The following is a 22,345-nucleotide window of genomic DNA, read 5'->3' on the forward strand; positions in this document are numbered from 1 at the left end:
TAACAAGCCCCGGGCTCTGCCTCCCCCCCTCGGTAGGAGTCAGGGAGGGAGCCTAGCCGGCGCCATGTTGGACAAAAGACCATGCGGCCTGGATGTCGTAAAGTTTGGAAAATGCCGTAAAACTTCCCATATTAAATGTACGTTTTTATGTTCCGAAAAACCTAACATCAGTTAACACTACTGCACTTTATAAAAAAGGTCAGAGCAGACTGTACCCAAGGACGGATTAAGGATAGTCTGGCCCCACCCCCCACCAAAAACATAAATAAATTAATACATGAAACAACCTGTCAATAACTAACCCTAACACAAGAATCTATTTTATATAAGTTTCTTTCTACTCTTCTTTCTTGCAAAGTCATCCACTAATTCATCAAAATTAAGCTGTCTGACCAAATCTGATTCAATGGCCAGAAGTGACAGTGAGTTCAGGCGGTTTTGGCGCATCCTAATCCTGAGTTCATTCTTAATACGAGCCAGTTTGGAGAATGAACGCTCCCCTTCACAATTTGTGATAGGCACAGTCAAAAAAAGTCTAAGTGCTATGTAGACATTTGGAAAGGTTGACTGTAAATTCAAATTTATCATGGTTTTGAGCATTTTACTAGGACATTTTTCTTTTTCTGTTATGAATGATTTGTATTGTATCAATTAATCTGCCAGGCTCATGTTCAGATCTGAAGGATATGCTGCAGCGAGTGAGTTAGCCTTTAAAGTGAGCTCACTGTTGGACATATTGTCAGGCATGAAAAGAACATCAAATAGCTCAGTTAAGTGTGTGTATGCATTCAAACGGTGGTTGAGACAGGACACAAGTTTGTCAATGACAACATTGAAAGTTTCGATCCGAAACTTGTCCTTTCCGTTAAATGCTACACCTGGCTCTGCACTATCATCAGACATAATTTTGCGCTTCTTTGTACGCTGGAGGTCATGCCTGTACTCTTGGGAGACAGCAGTGGTGACATTTAAAGCTGCCCCTTCAAACACCTCAAAGTTATCTCTCTGTGCTGCCACAAAGTCTCGTAAAGACAAGAGAAGTTGTGTAGCTGTACATATGTCAATATCATGCTTCTGCAGCTGCAGGCTTGTGGCTTGGAACCTCTGTAGTATTGTGTCCCAGAAGTATGCCATGAAGGCCATCTCCAACGTGTCCAATTTGTCACAGAGTGCAGAGGCTTCACTTCGAGTTACACATTTCTCCTCCATATCTTTAGACATATCATTCAATGCCTCTCTCAGTTGTGCATAATATTTCCAAAGAGCCTTAGTTGACTCAGCTTGTGCGCTTCATCGAGTACCTGACAGTAATTTCAGTGTGAGTTTGATATCAGTATCATGGAAAACCTTTCCCCACCTGTGTGTAGATGATGCACAAAATGTGTACATTGCCTGTACAAAGTCAAAAAAACGTCCAGCTTCTGGGCTACTGTCAACAGCATTGACACCAACTAAATTCAGTGAATGTGCTGCACAGGGGACATAACAAATCAAAGGGTTTCCAAAAGCATGGCTAGGGCCCCAAAAGCATGGCTAGGGCCCCCAAGAGGCCCTGGGGTCAAAGTCCCTAATAGTCAGAGGATCCTTAAAATGAAGGGCCCTCAGAAATAAAAATATATTGTATCATAAATGTTGATAGGCATCGCAAAATGTTTTGGGCCAGGGCCCCCCTGGGGCCTCCTGACCTCAAGGGCCCCTGGGCGCTGGCCCCACTGGCCCGGTCAGTAATCCAGCCATGTTCCAACTATTAAAGGTAGCATGACTGAAAGAGAGTCAGGTGAGCATGTGCTGCGTATCAGGACTTTCTAACCTGAGTAATTTAATCACTGAAAGTAAGAATACCACCCTGTTCTTCTGCCATCTTTAATTCTGGCTTCATTTTACCTAATGAACGTGGCATGATCTTTATAAATGCTTACAATCAATTTTGTCAATGGCTGCAATCACTGCTGTGTAATTATGTGAATTCTTGCACTGCACATGGCAGAAGACTAAAATAAATTTAGACCGTGTAGAATAAAAGTATTAGTAAAGTATGAGGTTAAAAGCATCAGCTTTTATTTATTCTTAAAAGAAAAATACATGAACCTCAGTCATCTCACACGAAGATCTGTTCTGCTCAACAACAGTAAAGCTCTCCATCGTTTCTGTGTGGCAGCTCCATAACTGAAGGGCTGTCAGTGTAGAATCGGGTGTGTGGGTATATGCCCTGCTCTTGTACATCGGCCGGTTAGCTCAGTTGGTTAGAGCGTGGTGCTAAAAACGCCAAGGTCGCGGGTTCGATCCCCGTACGTGCAACACCCACTTTTGGCTTCAAACGTTGTCTCTGACGAGTGTGAGATCTGTGTACTTTGGTCAGTGGAAATAGTTTTATAGCTTCATAAAAACATTTTACTTACGTGTTCAGCCCTGCTACACAAACTGTCATTTTTGTCCCTGTTAAAAACTTTAGCTTAGTTAAAGCAAATAAAGACACATTTAAAATGTTCATCTTTTATTACAGGTTTAAAGTTGCATAAAACAAATGTTTGCACAAATAATATAAAACCAAAGTACAAAATAAACATTTCACTTATTTTAATTATCTCACAAATCACTTCTCAGTTTTAAAGGTCAAAGGCAGCAGCATCTTTTAGATCAGAACAGCTATTAACATTAAATATCACTAAAGAGGAAATCCTGAAGACAGCAATGTAAACCTACAGCAACAAACCCAACAGCAACAATTAATCATTATAACAATAAAATAAAAATAATAACAATAATAATAATTATAATAATATTGTCACAAATCTGGAAAATAACTGTCATAACTTTGTTTAACTCTTTTTGAAAATCAAATGTCTCCTTGTACTGCATTTATTATTAGCTAAACTGAAAAAAGCCAAATTAAAATCTTTACCGTTTAACTGACTTTTAAAGTGGAGTTTATAATCATGTGGAGTTCATCATCCTCATCTAGTGGTGCTAGAAATACATTACATCTTGTTCAATAGGTACAGATTTATGACTTTATTATTATTAATGTATTTTTTATTCTTTTTAATAGTATTTGCATTATTTTATTTGCATTTTTCATACTGTCCCAACTTTTTCTGATTTGGGGTTATAACAGACTTGGGAAGAAAGAAGTTTAAGGTGAAAATGATCACATTTACCATTTTGTAATGTACAGAAATCTTCTCTTTTATGTTTTTAAATATTCAGTTTGTCTTTTATTTAATTTAGTTTTAATATCTGAATCCATTTAGATGATAAATATTCAAGAAAAGAAGAAATGAGGAAAGGGGGTAAATACTTTTTCACAGCACTGAATAAATGGTGGTTAATAAATTGAGAAAGAAAATCTTCATAAATGTATCACTGCCTCACAGATTCTAAAATCACTCAAACAGTTTAATGTTACACTTTCATGTAAATTTTACATTTAATTTGTTAAATCTGACAGTTTCACTTTTGATTCTAAAGAAACCCAAAACCCCGGGTAGAGGAGCTGAGTGAACGTGGTCTGAACTCTGTGGAGGAGCGTCATTGTATCAGAGACGCTGTAGAAGGACAGAGTTCCTGCTTCATAATCCACATACACTCCTATTCTAGAGGAACTCGGCATTATGGGAATTTCAGTATTTTTGTTATTGTGCCAGAATGAAAAGCTGGATGGAGAACAGAACAAACTCCAGGACTGATCATTACGTCCAAACAAACACTCAACACCACGTCCCTTCCTGATGATGCTTTTATATGACACTGCTATATAAACCCACTTATCCTCACTCCACTCAACCTCCCAGTAACAGCGTCCACTCACACTCTCTCTACACAGAACATGAGAGTGATAATCAAATCTATCTGGATGATCAGGATACGACTGTAATGTTCCACTGCAGGTCACCACTTTGTTCTCCTCAGACAGACGGAGGTTTTTATTTACTGTGTTTGGATCCAGTGTGAACCGACAAACATCTGGAGAGGAAACACAAAATAAACCAATTACCATAGAAGAGAGAGAGAGAGAGAGAGTGTACAGTGTGTGTGTGTGTGTGTGTAGTGTTCGTGTGTACAGTGTGTGTGTGTGTGTGTGTGTGTGTGTGATTATACATAGCAACACACAATCCAAACACACACAAACCCTACACATACACACAATCACACACACATTACACAAACACTACACAAACACACACATTACACAAACACCACACACACAAACACACAAAATACACAAACACACATTACACATACACACAAATACTACACAAACACACATACACATTAAAAAAACACTACAAAAATGCATACAAACCCTACACAATCACACAAACCCTACACAATCAAACACTACACAATCACACAAACCCTACACAATCACACAAACCCTACACAATCAAACACTACACAATCACACAAAACCTACACATCACACAAACCATACACAATCACACAAACCCTACACAATCACACAAACACTACACAATCACACAAACCCTACACAATCAAACAAACCCTACACCATCACACAAACCCTACACAATCACACAAACCCTACACAATCAAACACTACACAATCACACAAACACTACACATCACACAAACCCTACACAATCACACAAACCCTACACAATCAAACAAACCCTACACAATCACACGAACCCTACACAATCACACAAACCCTACACAATCACACAAACCCTACACAATCACACAAACCCTACACAATCAAACCCTACACCATCACACAAACCCTACACAATCACACAAACCCTACACAATCAGACAAACCCTACACAATCAAACAAACCCTACACAATCACACAAGCCCTACACAATCACACAAACCCTACACAATCAAACAAACCCTACACAATCACACGAACCCTACACAATCACACAAACCCTACACAATCACACAAGCCCTACACAATCACACAAACCCTACACAATCAAACAAACCCTACACAATCACACGAACCCTACACAATCAAACCCTACACAATCAAACACTACACAATCACACAAACCCTACACAATCACACAAACCCTACACGATCAAAATCTACACAATCACACAAACCCTACACAATCACACAAACCCTACACAATCAAACACTACACAATCACACATCCCTACACAATCACACACTACACAATCAAACACTACACAGTAAAAAAAAAACTACACAATCACACAAACCCTACACAATCACACAAACCGTACACAATCACACACTACACAATCAAACACTACACAATCAAACAAACCCAACACAATTACACAAACCCTACACAATCAAACACTACACAATCACACAAACCCTACACAATCAAACACTACACAATCAAACACTACACAATCAAACAAACCCTACACAATCAACCAAACCGTACACAATCACACAAGCCCTACACCATCAAACAAACCCTACACAATCACACAAACCATACACAATCAAACAAACCCTACACAATCAAACATTACACAATCAAACCCTACACAATCACACAAACCCTACACAATCACACAAACCCTACACAATCAAACAAACCCTACACCATCACACAAACCCTACACAATCACACAAACCCTACACAATCAAACACTACACAATCAAACCCTACACAATCACACAAACCCTACACAATCAAACAAACCCTACACAATCACACAAACCCTACACAATCACACCCTACACAAACACTACACAATCACACAAACCCTGCACAATCAAACAAACCCTACACCATCACACAAACCCTACACAATCACACAAACCCTACACAATCAAACACTACACAATCACACAAACCCTACACAATCACACAAGCCCTACACAATCACACAAACCCTACACAATCACACAAACCCTACACAATCACACAAGCCCTACACAATCACACAAACCCTACACAATCAAACAAACCCTACACAATCACACGAACCCTACACAATCAAACCCTACACAATCAAACACTACACAATCACACAAACCCTACACAATCACACAAACCCTACACAATCACACAAACACTACACAATCAAACCCTACACAATCAAACACTACACAATCAAACCCAACACAATCACACAAACCCTACACAATCACACAAACCCTACACAATCACACAAACCCTACACAATCAAACCCTACACAATCAAACACTACACAAACACTGCACAATCACACAAACCCTACACAATCACACAAACCCTACACAATCAAACAAACCCTACACAATCAAACACTACACGATCACACAAACCCTACACAATCAAACACTACACAATCACACAAACACTGCACAATCACACAAACCCTACACAACCACACAAACACTACACAATCACACAAACCCTACACAATCAAACACTACACAAACACTGCACAATCACACAAACCCTACACAATCAAACACTACACAAACACTGCACAATCACACAAACCCTACACAATCACACAAACCCTACAGAATCACACAAACCCTACACAATCAAACCCTACACAATCACACAAACATTACACAATCACACAAACCCTACACAACCACACAAACACTACACAATCAAACAAACCCTACACAATCACACAAACCCTACACAATCACACAAACCCTACACAATCAAACACTACACAAACACTGCACAATCATACAAACCCTACACAATCAAACACTACACAAACACTGCACAATCACACAAACCCTACACAATCACACAAACCCTACACAATCAAACAAACCCTACACAATCACACAAACACTACACAATCAAACACTACACAATCAAACACTACACGATCACACAAACACTACACAATCAAACACTACACAATCACACAAACACTGCACAATCACACAAACCCTACACAACCACACAAACCCTACACAATCAAACAAACCCTACACAATCACACAAACCCTACACAATCAAACACTACACAATCAAAAACTACACGATCACACAAACCCTACACAATCAAACACTACACAATCACACAAACACTGCACAATCACACAAACCCTACACAATCAAACAAACCCTACACAATCACACAAACCCTACACAATCAAACACTACACAATCAAAAACTACATAATCACACAAACCCTACACCATCAAACAAACCCTACACAATCACAGAAACCCTACACAATCACACAACCCTACACAATCACACACTACACAATCAAACACAACACAATCACACAAACCCTACACAATCAAACCCAACACAATCAAACCAACCCTACACAATCACACAAACCCTACACAATCACACAAACCCTACACAATCAAACAAACCCTACACAATCACACAAACCCTACACAATCAAACCCTAAACAATTAAACACTACACAAACACTGCACAATCACAAAAAACCCTACACAATCACACAAACCCTACACAATCAAACACTACACAATCACACAAACCCTACACAATCACACAAACCCTACACAATCACACAAACCCTACACAATCAAACACTACACGATCACACAAACACTACACAATCAAACACTACACAAACACTGCACAATCACACAAACCCTACACAATCACACAAATCCTACACAATCAAACAAACCCTACACAATCACACAAACCCTACACAATCAAACACTACACGATCACACAAACCCTACACAATCAAACTACACAAACACTGCACAATCACACAAATCCTACACAAAGACACAAACCCTACACAATCACACAAACCCTACACAATCAACCAAACCCTACACAATCACACAAACCCTACACCATCAAACAAACCCTACACAATCACACAAACCCTACACAATCAAACACTACACAATCACACAAACCCTACACAATCACACAAACCCTACACAATCACACAAACCCTACACAATCAATCAAATACTACACAATCACACAAACACTGCATAATCACACAAACCCTACAAAATCAAACACTACACAATCAAAAATGACATAATCACACAAACCCTACACAATCACACAAACCCTACACAATCACACACTACACAATCACACAAACCCTACACAATCACACACTACACAATCAAACATTACACAATCAACCAAACCCTACACAATCACACAAACTATACACCATCAAACAAACCCTACACAATCACACAAACCATACACAATCAAACAAACCCTACACAATCAAACATTACACAATCAAACACTACACAATCACACAAACCCAACACAATCACACAAACCCTACACAATCAAACACTACACAATCAAGCAAACACTACACAATTACACAAACCCTACACAATCAAACCCTACACAATCGAACAAACCCTACACAATCAAACAATACACAATCACACAAACCCTACACCATCACACAAACCCTACACAATCAAATAAACCCTACACCATCACACAAACCCTACACAATAAAATAAACCCTACACCATCACATAAACCATACACAATAAAAAAAAAAACCTACACCATCAAATAAACCCTACACCATCACACAAACCCTACACAATCACACAAACCCTACACAATCAAACAAGCCCTACACAATCAAACAAACCCTACACAATCACACAGACCCTACACAATCAAACCCAAAACAATTAAACACTACACAAACACTGCACAATCACAAAAAACCCTACACAATCACACAAACCCTACACAATCAAACACTACACAATCAAACACTACACAATCACACAAACCCTACACAATCACACAAACCCTACACAATCACACAAACCCTACACAATCAAACAAACCCTACACAATCACACAAACCCTACACAATCAAACACTACACGTTCACACAAACACTACACAATCAAACACTACACAAACACTGCACAACCACACAAACCCTACACAATCACACAAACCCTACACAATCAAACAAACCCTACACAATCACACAAACCCTACACAATCAAACCCTAAACAATTAAACACCACACAAACACTGCACAATCACAAAAAACCCTACACAATCACACAAACCCTACACAATCAAACACTACACAAACAAACACTACACAATCACACACAAACCCTAAGCATACACACAGACACAATCACATGCATACACACAGACACAAACACATAAACTCACACATACACACAAACACATACATTACACAAATAATACACAATCACACAAACTTACTTACACACAAACACTACACAATCACACAGATACTACACAATCACACACATATACATTACACACACACTACACAAACCCTACACAATCACACAAACACACACACATTTTACACATACACACAAACACTACACAATAACACAAAACTACACAGATACACACATACATTACACAAACACTACAAAAACACACACATACATCACATAAACACACAAACCCTACACATACACACAAACAATCACACAAACACTACACAATCACACAAACACTACACAAACAGTCCACAATCACACACATACATTACACAAACACTACATAATCACACAAACACTACACAAACACACATACATTACACAAACCCTACACATGACAAGAAACACACACATACATTACACAAACACTACACAATCACACACAAACCCTACACATGACAAGAAACACAAACATACATTACACAAACAGTACACAAACACACACATACATTACACAAACACACACATATATTACACAAACTACACAATCACATACAAACCCTACGCATACACACAAATACAACACAAACACACACATTAAACAAACACTGCACAATCACAGACACTACACATACACACAAACACTACACAATCACACACAAACCATTCGCATACACACAAACCATTCGCATACACACAAACACTACACAAACACACACATTACACACACAATCACATAAACTCACACATACATTACACAAACACACACATTACACACACATTACACACACAATGCACAAATACACACAGAAACTACACATACACAAATACTACAAAAAAACACATTACACAAACAGAACAAAAATGCATACAAACCCTACACAATCACACAGACACTACACAATCACATAGAAACCTTACACAATCACACAAACACTACACAATCACATAGAAACCTTACACAATCACACAAACACTACACAATCACACAAACATTACACAAACACTACACAATCACACAAACACTACACAATCACATAGAAACCTTACACAATCACACAAACACTACACAATCACACAAACACACACACATTACACAAACACTACACAATCACACAAACACTACACAATCACATAGAAACCCTACACAATCACACAAACACTACACAATCACACAAACACACACATACATAACACAAACATTACACAAACACACACAAACCTTACACATACACACAAACACTACACAAACACACACATACATTACCCAAACACTACACAAACACATACAAACCATACGCATACACACAAACATTACAATCACACAAACACTACACAAACACACACATACATTACACAAACACACACAAACCCGAATTCGAGCAGCATGGCCCAGCAGCACCGGTATTGGACGAGCGACGTAGACGGCGAACAGAGCGGCCAAAACGGAAGCGTGGCAGGAGAGGTGGGCTTCATGCTAGGCTAAAGGCTAGGGCTACACGACCACCGCTACCTAACATGTTGCTGGCTAACGTTCGCTCCCTCAAAAACAAGCTGGATGAGCTGAGAACCAGGATAACAACACAACGTGAGATCAGAGACTGCTGTGCTGTAACTGGATACTAGATTTTCTATCTGACCGATCTCAGTCAGTCAGGATTGGCACGCGAACATCCAGCACAAAGACCATAAACATTGGGACACCTCAAGGCTGCGTGCTGAGCCCTCTTCTGTACTCGCTCTTCACACATAACTGTGTGGCCTCTTATAACACCACCAGTATTATTAAGTTTGCTGATGACACCACCGTCATTGGTCTTATTACTGGGGAGGATGAGACGGCGTACAGGAAGGAGGTAGCAGATCTTGTGGGCTGGTGTCAGAACAACAATCTTTCATTAAATATCAACAAGACAAAGGAACTGATTGTGGACCCCAGGAGGAGAGGAGAACAGCATACACCACTGTATATAGGTGGAACAGTAGTGGAGAAGGTGAAAACCTTCAAATTCCTGGGTGTGCACATCAGTGAGGATCTCACCTGGTCCTGCAACACACGCCACATCATCAAAAAGTCACAACAGAGACTGTACTTCCTAAGAAGACTAAAAAAAATGTGGCATGTCAACCAAAATTCTCAGCAACTTCTACAAATGTAGAGTGGAAAGTGTCCTTACCAGCTCCATCACAGTCTGGTACGGAAACTGCACTGCAGAGGACAGGAAGGCACTCCAGCGTGTAATAAAAACTGCACAAAGAATTTCTGGAACGTCCTTCCCTGCACTACAGGACATTTATCAGAATGTTAGTTTATTTCTATTTTTATTACTTTGTATATAAAACGTTTTTTTATATAGTTTAAATTTAAATATTTTTTTTATTGTGTTAGTTTAATTTTGTTTTATGTACAATACTTATTGATGTTTGGAGGATGAACAAAGTAAGAATTTCATTGTACATTGTAACTGCTGGTTCTTCTGTGCACATGACAGTAAAACTCTTGAATCTTGACTTCACCACACAAACATACATTACACAAACACACACAAACCCTACACTAACACACAAACACTACACAAACACACAGACACTACACATACACACAAATACAACTCAAACACAAACATTACACAAACACTGCACAACCACACAGATACTACACATACACACATACATTACACAAACACACACAGACACAATCACACAATCATTAAATAATCACATACAAACCCTACGCATACACACAAACACTACACACACATACATCACACAAACACATACAAACCCTACACAATCACACAAACACACATACATCACACAAACATTACACAAACACATACAAACCCTACGCATACACACAAACACTACACAATCACACACAAACATTACACAAACACTGCACAAACACTACATATACACACAGATACTACTCAAACACACATTACACAAACACTGAGCAATCACACAGACACTACACATACACACATACAGTATCTCACAAAAGTGAGTATGCCCCTCACATTTTTGCAAATATTTGATTATATCTTTTCATGGGACAAAACTATAGAAATGAAACTTGGTTATAACTTAGAGTAGTCAGTGTACAGCTGATATAGCAGTGTAGATTTACTGTCTTCTGAAAATAACTCAACACACAGCCATTAATGTCTAAATAGCTGCAACATAAGTGAGTACACCTCACAGTGAACATGTCCACATTGTGCCAAAGTGTGTCGTTGTCCCTCCCTGGTGTCATGTGTCAAGGTCCCAGGTGTAAATGGAGAGCAGGGCTGTTAAATTTGGTGTTTTGGGTACAATTCTTTCATACTGGCCCCTGGATATTCAACATGGCACCTCATGGCAAAGAACTCTCTGAGGATGTGAGAAATAGAATTGTTGCTCTCCACAAAGATGGCCTAAGCTATAAGAAGATTGCTAACACCCTGAAACTAAGCAACAGCACGGTGGCCAAGGTCATACAGCGGTTTTCCAGGACAGGTTCCACTCGGAACAGGCTTCACCAGGGTCGACCAAAGAAGTTGAGTCCACGTGTGAAGCGTCATATCCAGAGGTTGGCTTTAAAAACATAGACGCATGAGTGCTGCCAGCATTGCTGCAGAGGTTAAAGAAGCGGGAGGTCAGCCTGTCAGTGCTCAGACCATACACCGCACACTGCATCAACTCGGTCTGCATGGTCGTCATCCCAGAAGGAAGCTGATGCACAAGAAAGCCCGCAAACAGTTTGCTGAAGACAAGCAGTCCACGAATGGATTACTGGAATGTCCTGTGGTCTGACGAGACCAAGATAAACTTGTTTGGCTCAGATGGTAACCAGAATGTGTGGCGGCGCCCTGGTAAGAAGTACCAAGACAACTGTCTCTTGCCTACAGGCAAGCATGGTGGTAGCATCATGGTATTGGGCTGCATGAGTGCTACCGGCACTGGGGAGCTGCAGTTCATTGAGGGAAACATGAATTCCAACATGTACTGTGACATTCTGAAACAGAGCATGATCCCCTCACTCCGGAAACTTGGCTGCATGGCAGTTTTTTAACACAATAATGACCCCAAATACAACCTCCAAGATGACAACTGCCTTGCTGACAAAGCTGAAGGTAAAGGTCAGAGGTGGAAAGAATACTAAAATATTGTACTCAAGTAAAAGTACTATTACTTTGATGATTTTTTACTTAAGTACAAGTAAAATTACTAGTCTAAAAATCTACTCAAGTAAAAATTAACTCTTAAAATTTAAACTGTACTCAGAGTAAACGTTAACCACTTTACACACCTAACAGACTGCAACTGCTGTTATCAATTAAAAACAGCATTATTTCTGTTTATTCTCAATAAATCGCTGTATTTTATAACTAGTTGGACTTGACGCTAACTAACTTGGTTCAGGTCAATAGTGCCAACTAGGGTTGCCAACTTTTAGAACTGGAAATAAAAAAAAACACCATGGGCTGGTGGGTTGGTGGAAGACATAGTGTGGGGGGTGGGATGTCAGGTGTTTACCTGTGTGTGTGTGTGTGTGTGTGTGTGGGGGGGGGGGGGTTAGGGTTGCACTTATAAAAAATATAACGGGTCTTACACCGTCGTAGGAACATGATCAAAAACAAACCAGCAGAATCTTACAATCACATTTATGCTGTCCGTTTTACTTAAAAAAATCACAATATTTCATAATGCTTTGCTATCGTTGCAAAATGAAAGCGTACCGTAAACAGCAGAACCGCGACCCAGATCAATCACACAACAGCAGAAAATCATAACCACTTATCTGCTTACCGATCTATATCCATGTGTTGTTCCATCAAATATATAATCCACTTTATATAAGACCATCTTGTATGTTTCCAGAATATATAAATCCATACCCACCTTATAAAAACTATTGTAGATCATTTATTCTCTCGGCTTTCCCGGTAAAAAGCTTACATTGGTTATTCGCTCACTAAACTGTCATTTATACAACAACCAATGAAGAGAGAGATTGAAATTCCACCTAGAATGTGAATTCGGAAGCTCTGATTGGTTTATACATCTGAATCTCTTCACCAAATGAACTGATTCATAGAGTTGTTTATGGATCTAACAGTTTAGCCACCACTGCTCTACATTTGCGCAGGTTTGATGTCGAGTTTTTTATTGTTTTCTTTTTTTTACTCAGTAATGAATGTTATTTAAAATGTAGCGAATTACAGTTCTTAATACAAAACATACTTAAGTAAAAGTAAAATTACTGGCTGTAAAATCTACTTTAAAAAGTACAAGTGCACAAAAAAACTCAATTATAGTAACGCGAGTAAATGTAATTTGTTACTTTCCACCTCTGGTAAAGGTGATGAACTAAATCCAATTGAGCACCTGTGGGGCATCCTCAAGTGGAAGGTTGAGGAGTTCAAGGTGTCTAACGTCCACCAGCTCCGTGATGTCATCATGGAGGAGTGGAAGAGGATTCCAGTAGCAACCTGTGCAGCTCTGGTGAATTCCATGTCCAAGAGGGTTAAGGCAGTGCTGGATAATAATGGTGGTCACACAAAATATTGACACTTTGGGCACAATTTGGACATGTTCACTGTGGGGTGTACTCACATGTGTTGCAGCTATTTAGACATTAATGGCTGTGTGTTGAGTTATTTTCAGAAGTAAATCTATACTGCTTTACAAGTTACATCCAAGTTTCATTTCTATAGTGTTGTCCTATGAAAAGATAAAATCAAATATTTAACAAATACTGCTCAAACACACAAATACTGCTCAAACACACAAATACTGCTCAAACACACAAATACTGCTCAAACACACACATACTACTCAAACACACACAAATACTGCTCAAACACACATATTACTCAAACACACACAAATACTGCTCAAACACACACATACTACTCAAACACACAAATACTGCTCAAACACAAATATTACTCAAACACACACAAATACTGCTCAAACACACACATACTACTCAAACACACAAATACTGCTCAAACACAAATATTACTCAAACACACACAAATACTGCTCAAACACACAAATACTGCTCAACCACACAAATATTACTCAAACACACAAATACTGCTCAAACACAAATATTACTCAAACACACAAATACTGCTCAAACACACACATACTACTCAAACACACAAATACTGCTCAAACACAAATATTACTCAAACACACCAATACTGCTCAAACACACACATACTACTCAAACATACAAATACTGCTCAAACACAAATATTACTCAAACACACACAAATACTGCTCAAACACAAATATTACTCAAACACACAAATACTGCTCAAACACACACATACTACTCAAACACACAAATACTGCTCAAACACACACATACTACTCAAACACACAAATACTGCTCAAACACAAATATTACTCAAACACACAAATACTGCTCAAACACACACATACTACTCAAACACACAAATACTGCTCAAACACAAATATTACTCAAACACACAAATACTGCTCAAACACACACATACTACTCAAACACACAAATACTGCTCAAACACAAATATTACTCAAACACACACAAATACTGCTCAAACACACACATACTACTCAAACACACAAATACTACTCAAACACACACATACTACTCAAACACAAATATTACTTGTAGTATTGTACACTACACAAACACACATTTGTTACAAACACTACACAAACAAACACACACATACATTACACAAGCACAGACAAACCCTACACATACACACACAGACACTACACAAATACACAGACACCAACATTTACAAATGCACACAAATGCTACACAAACTAATGAAAACTACACAAACACACAAATGTTACACAAACACACAAAAACACTACACAGACATATAGAAACACCACACAAACATGACACTTTCACAAACAGTACACAGACACACACCAGCAACATACAATCCAACAACAAACACAACGTCATGCTAATAAAGCTTTTTGAATTGTGTTTCAGTGTGTGTGTGTGTGTGTGCACATATGAGTGTGTGTGTGTGTATCTGTTAATGTGTGTGTAAGTGTGAATGTGTGTAAACGTGTGTGAGAGGGTGTGTCTGTGTAAATGTGTGTTGGTGTATGTTAGTGTGTGTGTGTGTGTGTGTGTGTGTTTCAAGGGTTTCTGTGACTGAATCATTAAAATTTATAAAACCTCCTGGAGCAAAAATATACAGACAGCAGTTTAAATGGTTGTTTTATTTGTTTTAACCTCTGAAGTTCTTGGTGATTTTAAATAACTATAGAAGAAAAGTACATGAAACAGTGGTCCTCAGCAAGGACCAAAAATGTCCCTAATCTGAGGCATGATCACTGTCAGAACCACGTCACCCCTGTCCAAACAAATTCCAAAATAGATCAAAAAAGTAATTGTAATATATCAGTCTGGAAAAGTTACAAAGTCAATCCTAAGATTTTAGTACTTCAGCGAACCACAGTAAGAGCCATGATCTCCAAATGACACTTGGAACAGTTAAGATGCTTCAAGAGCTCATCAATGTCTCATCAAGGAAAACATACAAGAACCCAAACAAACATTTAGGAAACCGCAGGACCTGCTGACCTCAATTTAAATCTGATTTAATGATTCCAGTATTAGAAGGTAACTGAGCAAAAATAAAATCCATGGGAGAGTCACAAGGTAAAATCACTGTTAACTAAGAGGAACATAAAGCCTCGCCTCTCATTTACCAATACAAGAACCTTAATGACCCTCAAGCTTTTTGGTGATGATGTTCTGTGAACTGATGAGTCAGAATTCTTATACTTGCAATAAACCTAAAACAGCATTTTACAATAAAAAACATCTCACTTAACAGTCAGTCATGGTGGTGGTTGTGTGATGGTGTTTCAGGATTAAAGAAGAACGTTTGGTCATCAGTTCATGATTTAAAGATTAAACACTCGTGCAATATAAAAACACAACAATTCCAAATAACAAGAGCAGATCTTTGTTGAAATAAATCTGAGGAAATAAAGTTTAGGTTTTGGACCTAATCAAATCTAGACTTGAACCAAACTGAGCTGCTGTAGCATCTGAACTAGTAACGTGACAAATATGTAAAAATACAGATAACTGGGGGGTGTAAATACTTTTTCACTGCACTGTGTATGTTTGTGTGTTTGGAAGAAACTTACATTGTAGAAAATCTTCTCTGATTTCAGGTTCAGGAGGTGAAGTAATCCGGACTTTCTTCACTGCAGAGAGAGTAACAGTACAATCACTTATCACAGTAAATAAATATCTGCACTAGAAAGTGTCGCAGGTACAGCCAGTAAGAAGTTCCTCGAGTGTTTGTCTAAAGTGACTTTAAGTCTGAGAAACTACAGTGTGAGTGTATTTCATTTAACCCTGGACTCACTGTGACCATGACCAGTACTGGGTTAATAAGTAAATGAATGATGATCCTTCACTCACCTTCATTTGGTATCTTCTCACACTGATCTTTCCAGAATTCTTCTACTTTCTCTCTCAGCTGAGATACAGACTTTGTAACATCATTAAATGAGAGGAAAGGACTGATTGTGATGGCGGCTGATTCTGCAGATCCAGCAGGAGCCGAGAGAGACTGAAAATTCTACATCCAGACAGATAATGTTCACAGAGAAACAACAAGATGATGATGAATTACAAATGATGGACGATTTCTCAGAACCCCGAGTGTTATGACTTTATGGGTCATAATGTGTTTTGTGTAGTGGGGTTTTTCTCTATGTTACAGATTTGTGGAAGATGCACAAAGCTACCACCAGGGAGAGACGCCTATACATTTTCATTTACATTTTCAGCATTTAGCAGACGCTTTTATCCAAAGCGACTTACACAATGAGCAATTGAGGGTTAAGGGCCTTGCTCAGGGACCCAACAGTGGCAACTTGGTGGTGGCGGGGCTTGAACCGGCAACCTTCTGTTTACTAGTCCAGTACCTTAACCACTGAGCTATCACTGGCCCTATAAAAAGGAGACCTCTGGGAAGACAGGAGAGGATGCTTTGCTTGTGACGGGTTGTCTGTTGCATTTCTGACTCTCCCAAACATGTTTGAATGAATTCTAACAATAATCGAGTTTAAGGGAACAAATTTCTCAATAAAAGGCATCAGGTTTCAAAGATTTTGAGTTTAGGGGACGTCAAGTTACAAGGTACTACTGTATTTTATTAATTGGTGCAGCAATAATATAATTATTTTTAGTGCTGTTACCTGGAGGAAATGGACGGGATCCTCTGTGTGTGAAAGCTGTTCCAGTTCAGCATCTTTCCTCCTCAGCTCTACAATATGCTGCTCCACCTGTTTCAGGAGTTTTTCAGCTTGACTTACTTCTGCTGTCTCTCGATCTCTGATCAGATCTTTTAGCTCAGAGCATCTTCTGTTAATTGAGTTGATTAGTTCAGTACAGATCCTCTCAATGTTCTTCACTGCTGTCTGTGCAGAACACTGTTAGAAGATTCAGAAAGAGGAAACATTTCTCACTCAGATATTTCTCCATCTTTCACATTCATATGTAGCAGGGCTCTAGACTAACGTTTTGCACTGGTTGCACTGGTGCACCTAACTTTTTTTCTTAAGTGCACCAGCACAAAAGTTAGGTGCACCCAAATTTTCGACCGCATCGCATTTAACACCGCAGTTTTACAGGTTCACTTTTTTTTTTTTTTTTTAAATCACTGTCCATACAGGCAATATTGACTTGGAAATAACTAACAATCTGGTCAACATGGCCTCGTCTGATGATCTGTTTGCTGCTGCCTGACAATGAAGGGCAGTGGGGAGAGGGGACACTTGGGCAGTGCATTTATCGAGGCATGTAATGTGTTTTATAGATGCATTGGGCTTTTTCAGCCTTTCAATTCGAAATGTATTAGAACCAGTCACAAATATACTATTGCCGGCCATGGTCTTCTTTAGTTAATTATAGTATTACAGACTAATTATAGCACACTTATAAAAATTATAAAAATAATAGAGTAAATGTGTATGTATGTGTGTATATCTATTTATATGTGTGTGTATATTTAAAATTATATGTATATGTTTGTGTGTGTGTTACAGAGTGTAATCTTAAATGCAGTGCATTATATTATCGGCTTTACTGAATCTTTTACACAGATTCCCAAAATCGCTTGCGGTGCACTCACTGCGTATTTTGACTACATGTATTGTAATATATTTTGGTCTTTTAGTTATTTTTATATTTTACTTAACGAAAATATTGTCGTGTTTTTACTTTCACTATCGCGGCACTTTACCGCTAGCATCAGCCCCTTGCTACTGTAGAGGGTCGGCTCACCTAGCCGCTGTCCGGTGGGGATGCTGCGGGTCTTTTGCTGTGTGGTGGTGGAGGTGTGGGAATAAAGGCACACGACAGGGTCGAGTCACTTTAACTGTTTAGTCAGGACTTAAGTGAGCGTTACAACACTTACACACGCCGAGCTCCAGAACCCGAACTTCCATTCTGGAACATCCGGCAAGTCTCATATACAAAACTAAACTTACGGCAGAACGTCCGAACGCACGTGTATAAACCTGGTGCTGCATTCTGATTGGCTGAGCTGAATGTCGCTCACATATCACCGCTACAATATTGTCCCGCCCTTCACTATCTCTGATTGGTTTAGACCATGATATTGGCCTAATGTGTGTCTGTTGTTTTTTTTTTTTTCCTCGGACGCCTGGTCGCACCGGTGCGACCTGAGATTTTTTTTAGTCGCACCATTGAGAAATTAGGTCGCATGTGCGACCAAATTGGTCGCACTCTAGAGCCCTGTGTAGCTACTGGCCAGACTAAGACTTTCCTCACTCATAGCTTGGTGATGGTGCTAAATGGCCTGATTTTTCATACCATTGAAAATGTTACCATCATCTTGTCCACATGATGCAATATTTGATACTCTACTTCCCAAATATAAGAAAGAGTTCCAGTCTTCTACCTTCCACCTTAAACTCCAGCACTTCTTCAGTGTTCATCATCACTTTAGTTTTTACTGCATTTATCAGCATGTTATATTTCCTCACAGATTTTCGATACAACACACCTGCTCCTGTATGTCCTTAATTCAAAATTATATGTGTGGATTACATCTAATAAACCCTAAAACCACCATATATACTGTAAAGTGTGCTGGTGGTAGCATACTGTTACAGAAGTTCTTTTGAGTATCAGGAAACAGCAGCCTGGCCAGGACTGGGAAATTCAATGTAGTGATCTTCTCAAGTCTTTGCCAGAAATCTTATACAGTCATTTATGTTTAAGCATCTTGATCCAAAGCAACAATAAATAATAATAATAATAATAATAATAATAATAATAATAATACATTTAATTTGTAATGCACTTTACATTTGTGTACAAATCTCAAAGTGCCACAAGATAAAAGACATCACTACAAATAATTAATAAATAAATAAAATAGCTGATAATCTGATCTTATCACCCTTATAATTATTAGCACAACCTCAGAATTGCTGTACTGCATCAATCACCAAATAACCAGGCAGAATTTAAAGATTTACTACTAAATTGCAAAGTTACCTGAGACATAAAATATCTCATTTTTAATGGAAATTGGTTTAATGGAGGAGAGTCGGACTGATCCTGAGAGCTTTTTGTTTATAAAACTTACCTTGTGAGACTCCACAGCGTTTATCAGCTCACAAAGTTCCTTCTCTCTGTTCTGAATTTTCTTCTGGAATTTTCTCTGGATCTTCAGCAGCTGCTTCTACACAGAATAACAATTCAGAATTTACTTGTATTGTGTACGAGCACAACATAATATCAGTGTAAATGATAATGAGTTGTTACTTGTTAAAGAGAGCTGTATAATATTTTACCTGTTTCTCAGTTTTTTCTGCTGCAGCTGATATTGTATCATGTCCTTTATGATCATCCATGGTACACATCAGGCAGATACACTGCTGATCAGTACGACAGTAAACCTCCAGCAGTTTATTATGCTGAGAGCAGATCTGATCCTGAAGTCGCCTGGAGGCTTTAACCAGCTTGTGATTCTTATAAACAGTAATTTGATAATGAGGCTGAAGGTGAGTTTCACAGAAAGAGACCAAACACACCAGACAGGATTTTACTGCTTTGCATTTTTTCTCTGTACAGAAATCACAATCCACATCTTCAGGTCCAGGAGAACAGTGACCAGGATGTGGAGCTTGAGGTTCTGTTTTCTTCAGTTTCTCCACAACTCCAGCCAGCATGGTGTTTCTTTTCACAGCAGGTCTTGGAGTGAAGGATTGTCTACACTGTGGACAGCTGTATGTTCCCTTATCATCCTCCTGATCCCAACAGTTATTAATACACACCATACAGAAACTGTGTCCACATGATGTAGTTACTGGATCCTTCAGTGTTTCAAGACAGACTGAACAGCTGAACTCGTCCTGAGTTACTGAAATTTTGGACTCGGCCATTTTTCTACATGTAAACAGAAACACCAGTAAACACAGCAAGTTATTTACAGCAGCTCAGACTTCCTGGTTTAGTTCGTGAGCGTTATGTTTACGTTTCTAGATTTTTGTTCATTTTTAAACTTTTTGATTATCTACTGTAAAAATGCTGTGGGACTTTTAATGTGTAATGTTGTTGTAGTAAGCAGTATAATACACTAGTTAACTACTACAACCTTCATCTTATCAAAATTTGTGTTTCTTAATTTTTGTTAATCTTTTATATTTTATTATTAATGTACCCTGTACCCATGCCGTAGGACTTTTATAATGTGGTTGTAGTAACTAGTACAAGTGACTAGTTAACTACTAAATCCTTGGTTATATAAAAAAATAATGTTTTTTTTTTAACTTTTAATATTTTATTACTGTACCCATACTGTAGGGTATGTTTCTGTAATGTAAGTGTAGTGGGTGGTACATCACTAGGTAACTATTGCATCGTTTAATATATTAAAATGATTGTTTGTAGAATTGTTGACACTATATATTGTTACTGTACCCATACTGTAGGACTTTATACAGTTGTATTGAATAGTACATGCATTGGGTAATAACTACACCTCGGCTTCATGCACTTTGTAGACGCTCCCTTAGCACTTCCTTATCATTTCAACTCAGATGAATCTCACATTTACAAAATAACAGAAAATAAACATTTACAGAAAAAACGTTTTAAACATATTTGATTGTAGTTTGTTCCTTGTTTACTGCAGAATCAGTTAATGCAGTTTCA

The 22,345-nt window shown here is 38.5% G+C and overlaps 1 protein-coding gene and 1 non-coding gene across 4 annotated transcripts; one reads left to right on the plus strand and one right to left on the minus strand.

Annotated features, from left to right (window-relative positions):
- The first annotated feature begins 2,228 nt into the window (after positions 1-2,228).
- trnaf-aaa (transfer RNA phenylalanine (anticodon AAA)) lies at positions 2,229-2,300 on the plus strand. The gene has a single exon. It is a non-coding gene; the product is annotated as a tRNA-Phe (tRNA).
- Positions 2,301-3,296: 996 nt separating this feature from the next.
- Positions 3,297-21,597, minus strand: LOC134326654 (tripartite motif-containing protein 16-like). Of its 3 annotated transcripts, none has more exons than XM_063008839.1 (6): positions 20,983-21,597; positions 20,775-20,870; positions 18,355-18,588; positions 17,573-17,732; positions 17,293-17,352; positions 3,297-3,963 (listed from the first exon to the last, which is right to left on the minus strand). In XM_063008839.1, exons 1-6 carry the CDS (start codon positions 21,571-21,573, stop codon positions 3,428-3,430), a joined length of 1,677 nt encoding a protein of 558 aa, XP_062864909.1. In that variant the 5' UTR covers positions 21,574-21,597; the 3' UTR covers positions 3,297-3,427. The 3 variants fall into 3 exon arrangements, with proteins under 3 accessions (XP_062864909.1, XP_062864907.1, XP_062864908.1); XM_063008837.1 differs by having other exon boundaries at positions 17,293-17,378; positions 17,596-17,732; positions 20,983-21,573; XM_063008838.1 differs by having other exon boundaries at positions 17,594-17,732; positions 20,983-21,573.
- Positions 21,598-22,345: the final 748 nt, after the last annotated feature.

Source organism: Trichomycterus rosablanca, chromosome 14 (assembly GCF_030014385.1).
Source record: "Trichomycterus rosablanca isolate fTriRos1 chromosome 14, fTriRos1.hap1, whole genome shotgun sequence".
Taxonomy (NCBI): domain Eukaryota; kingdom Metazoa; phylum Chordata; class Actinopteri; order Siluriformes; family Trichomycteridae; genus Trichomycterus; species Trichomycterus rosablanca.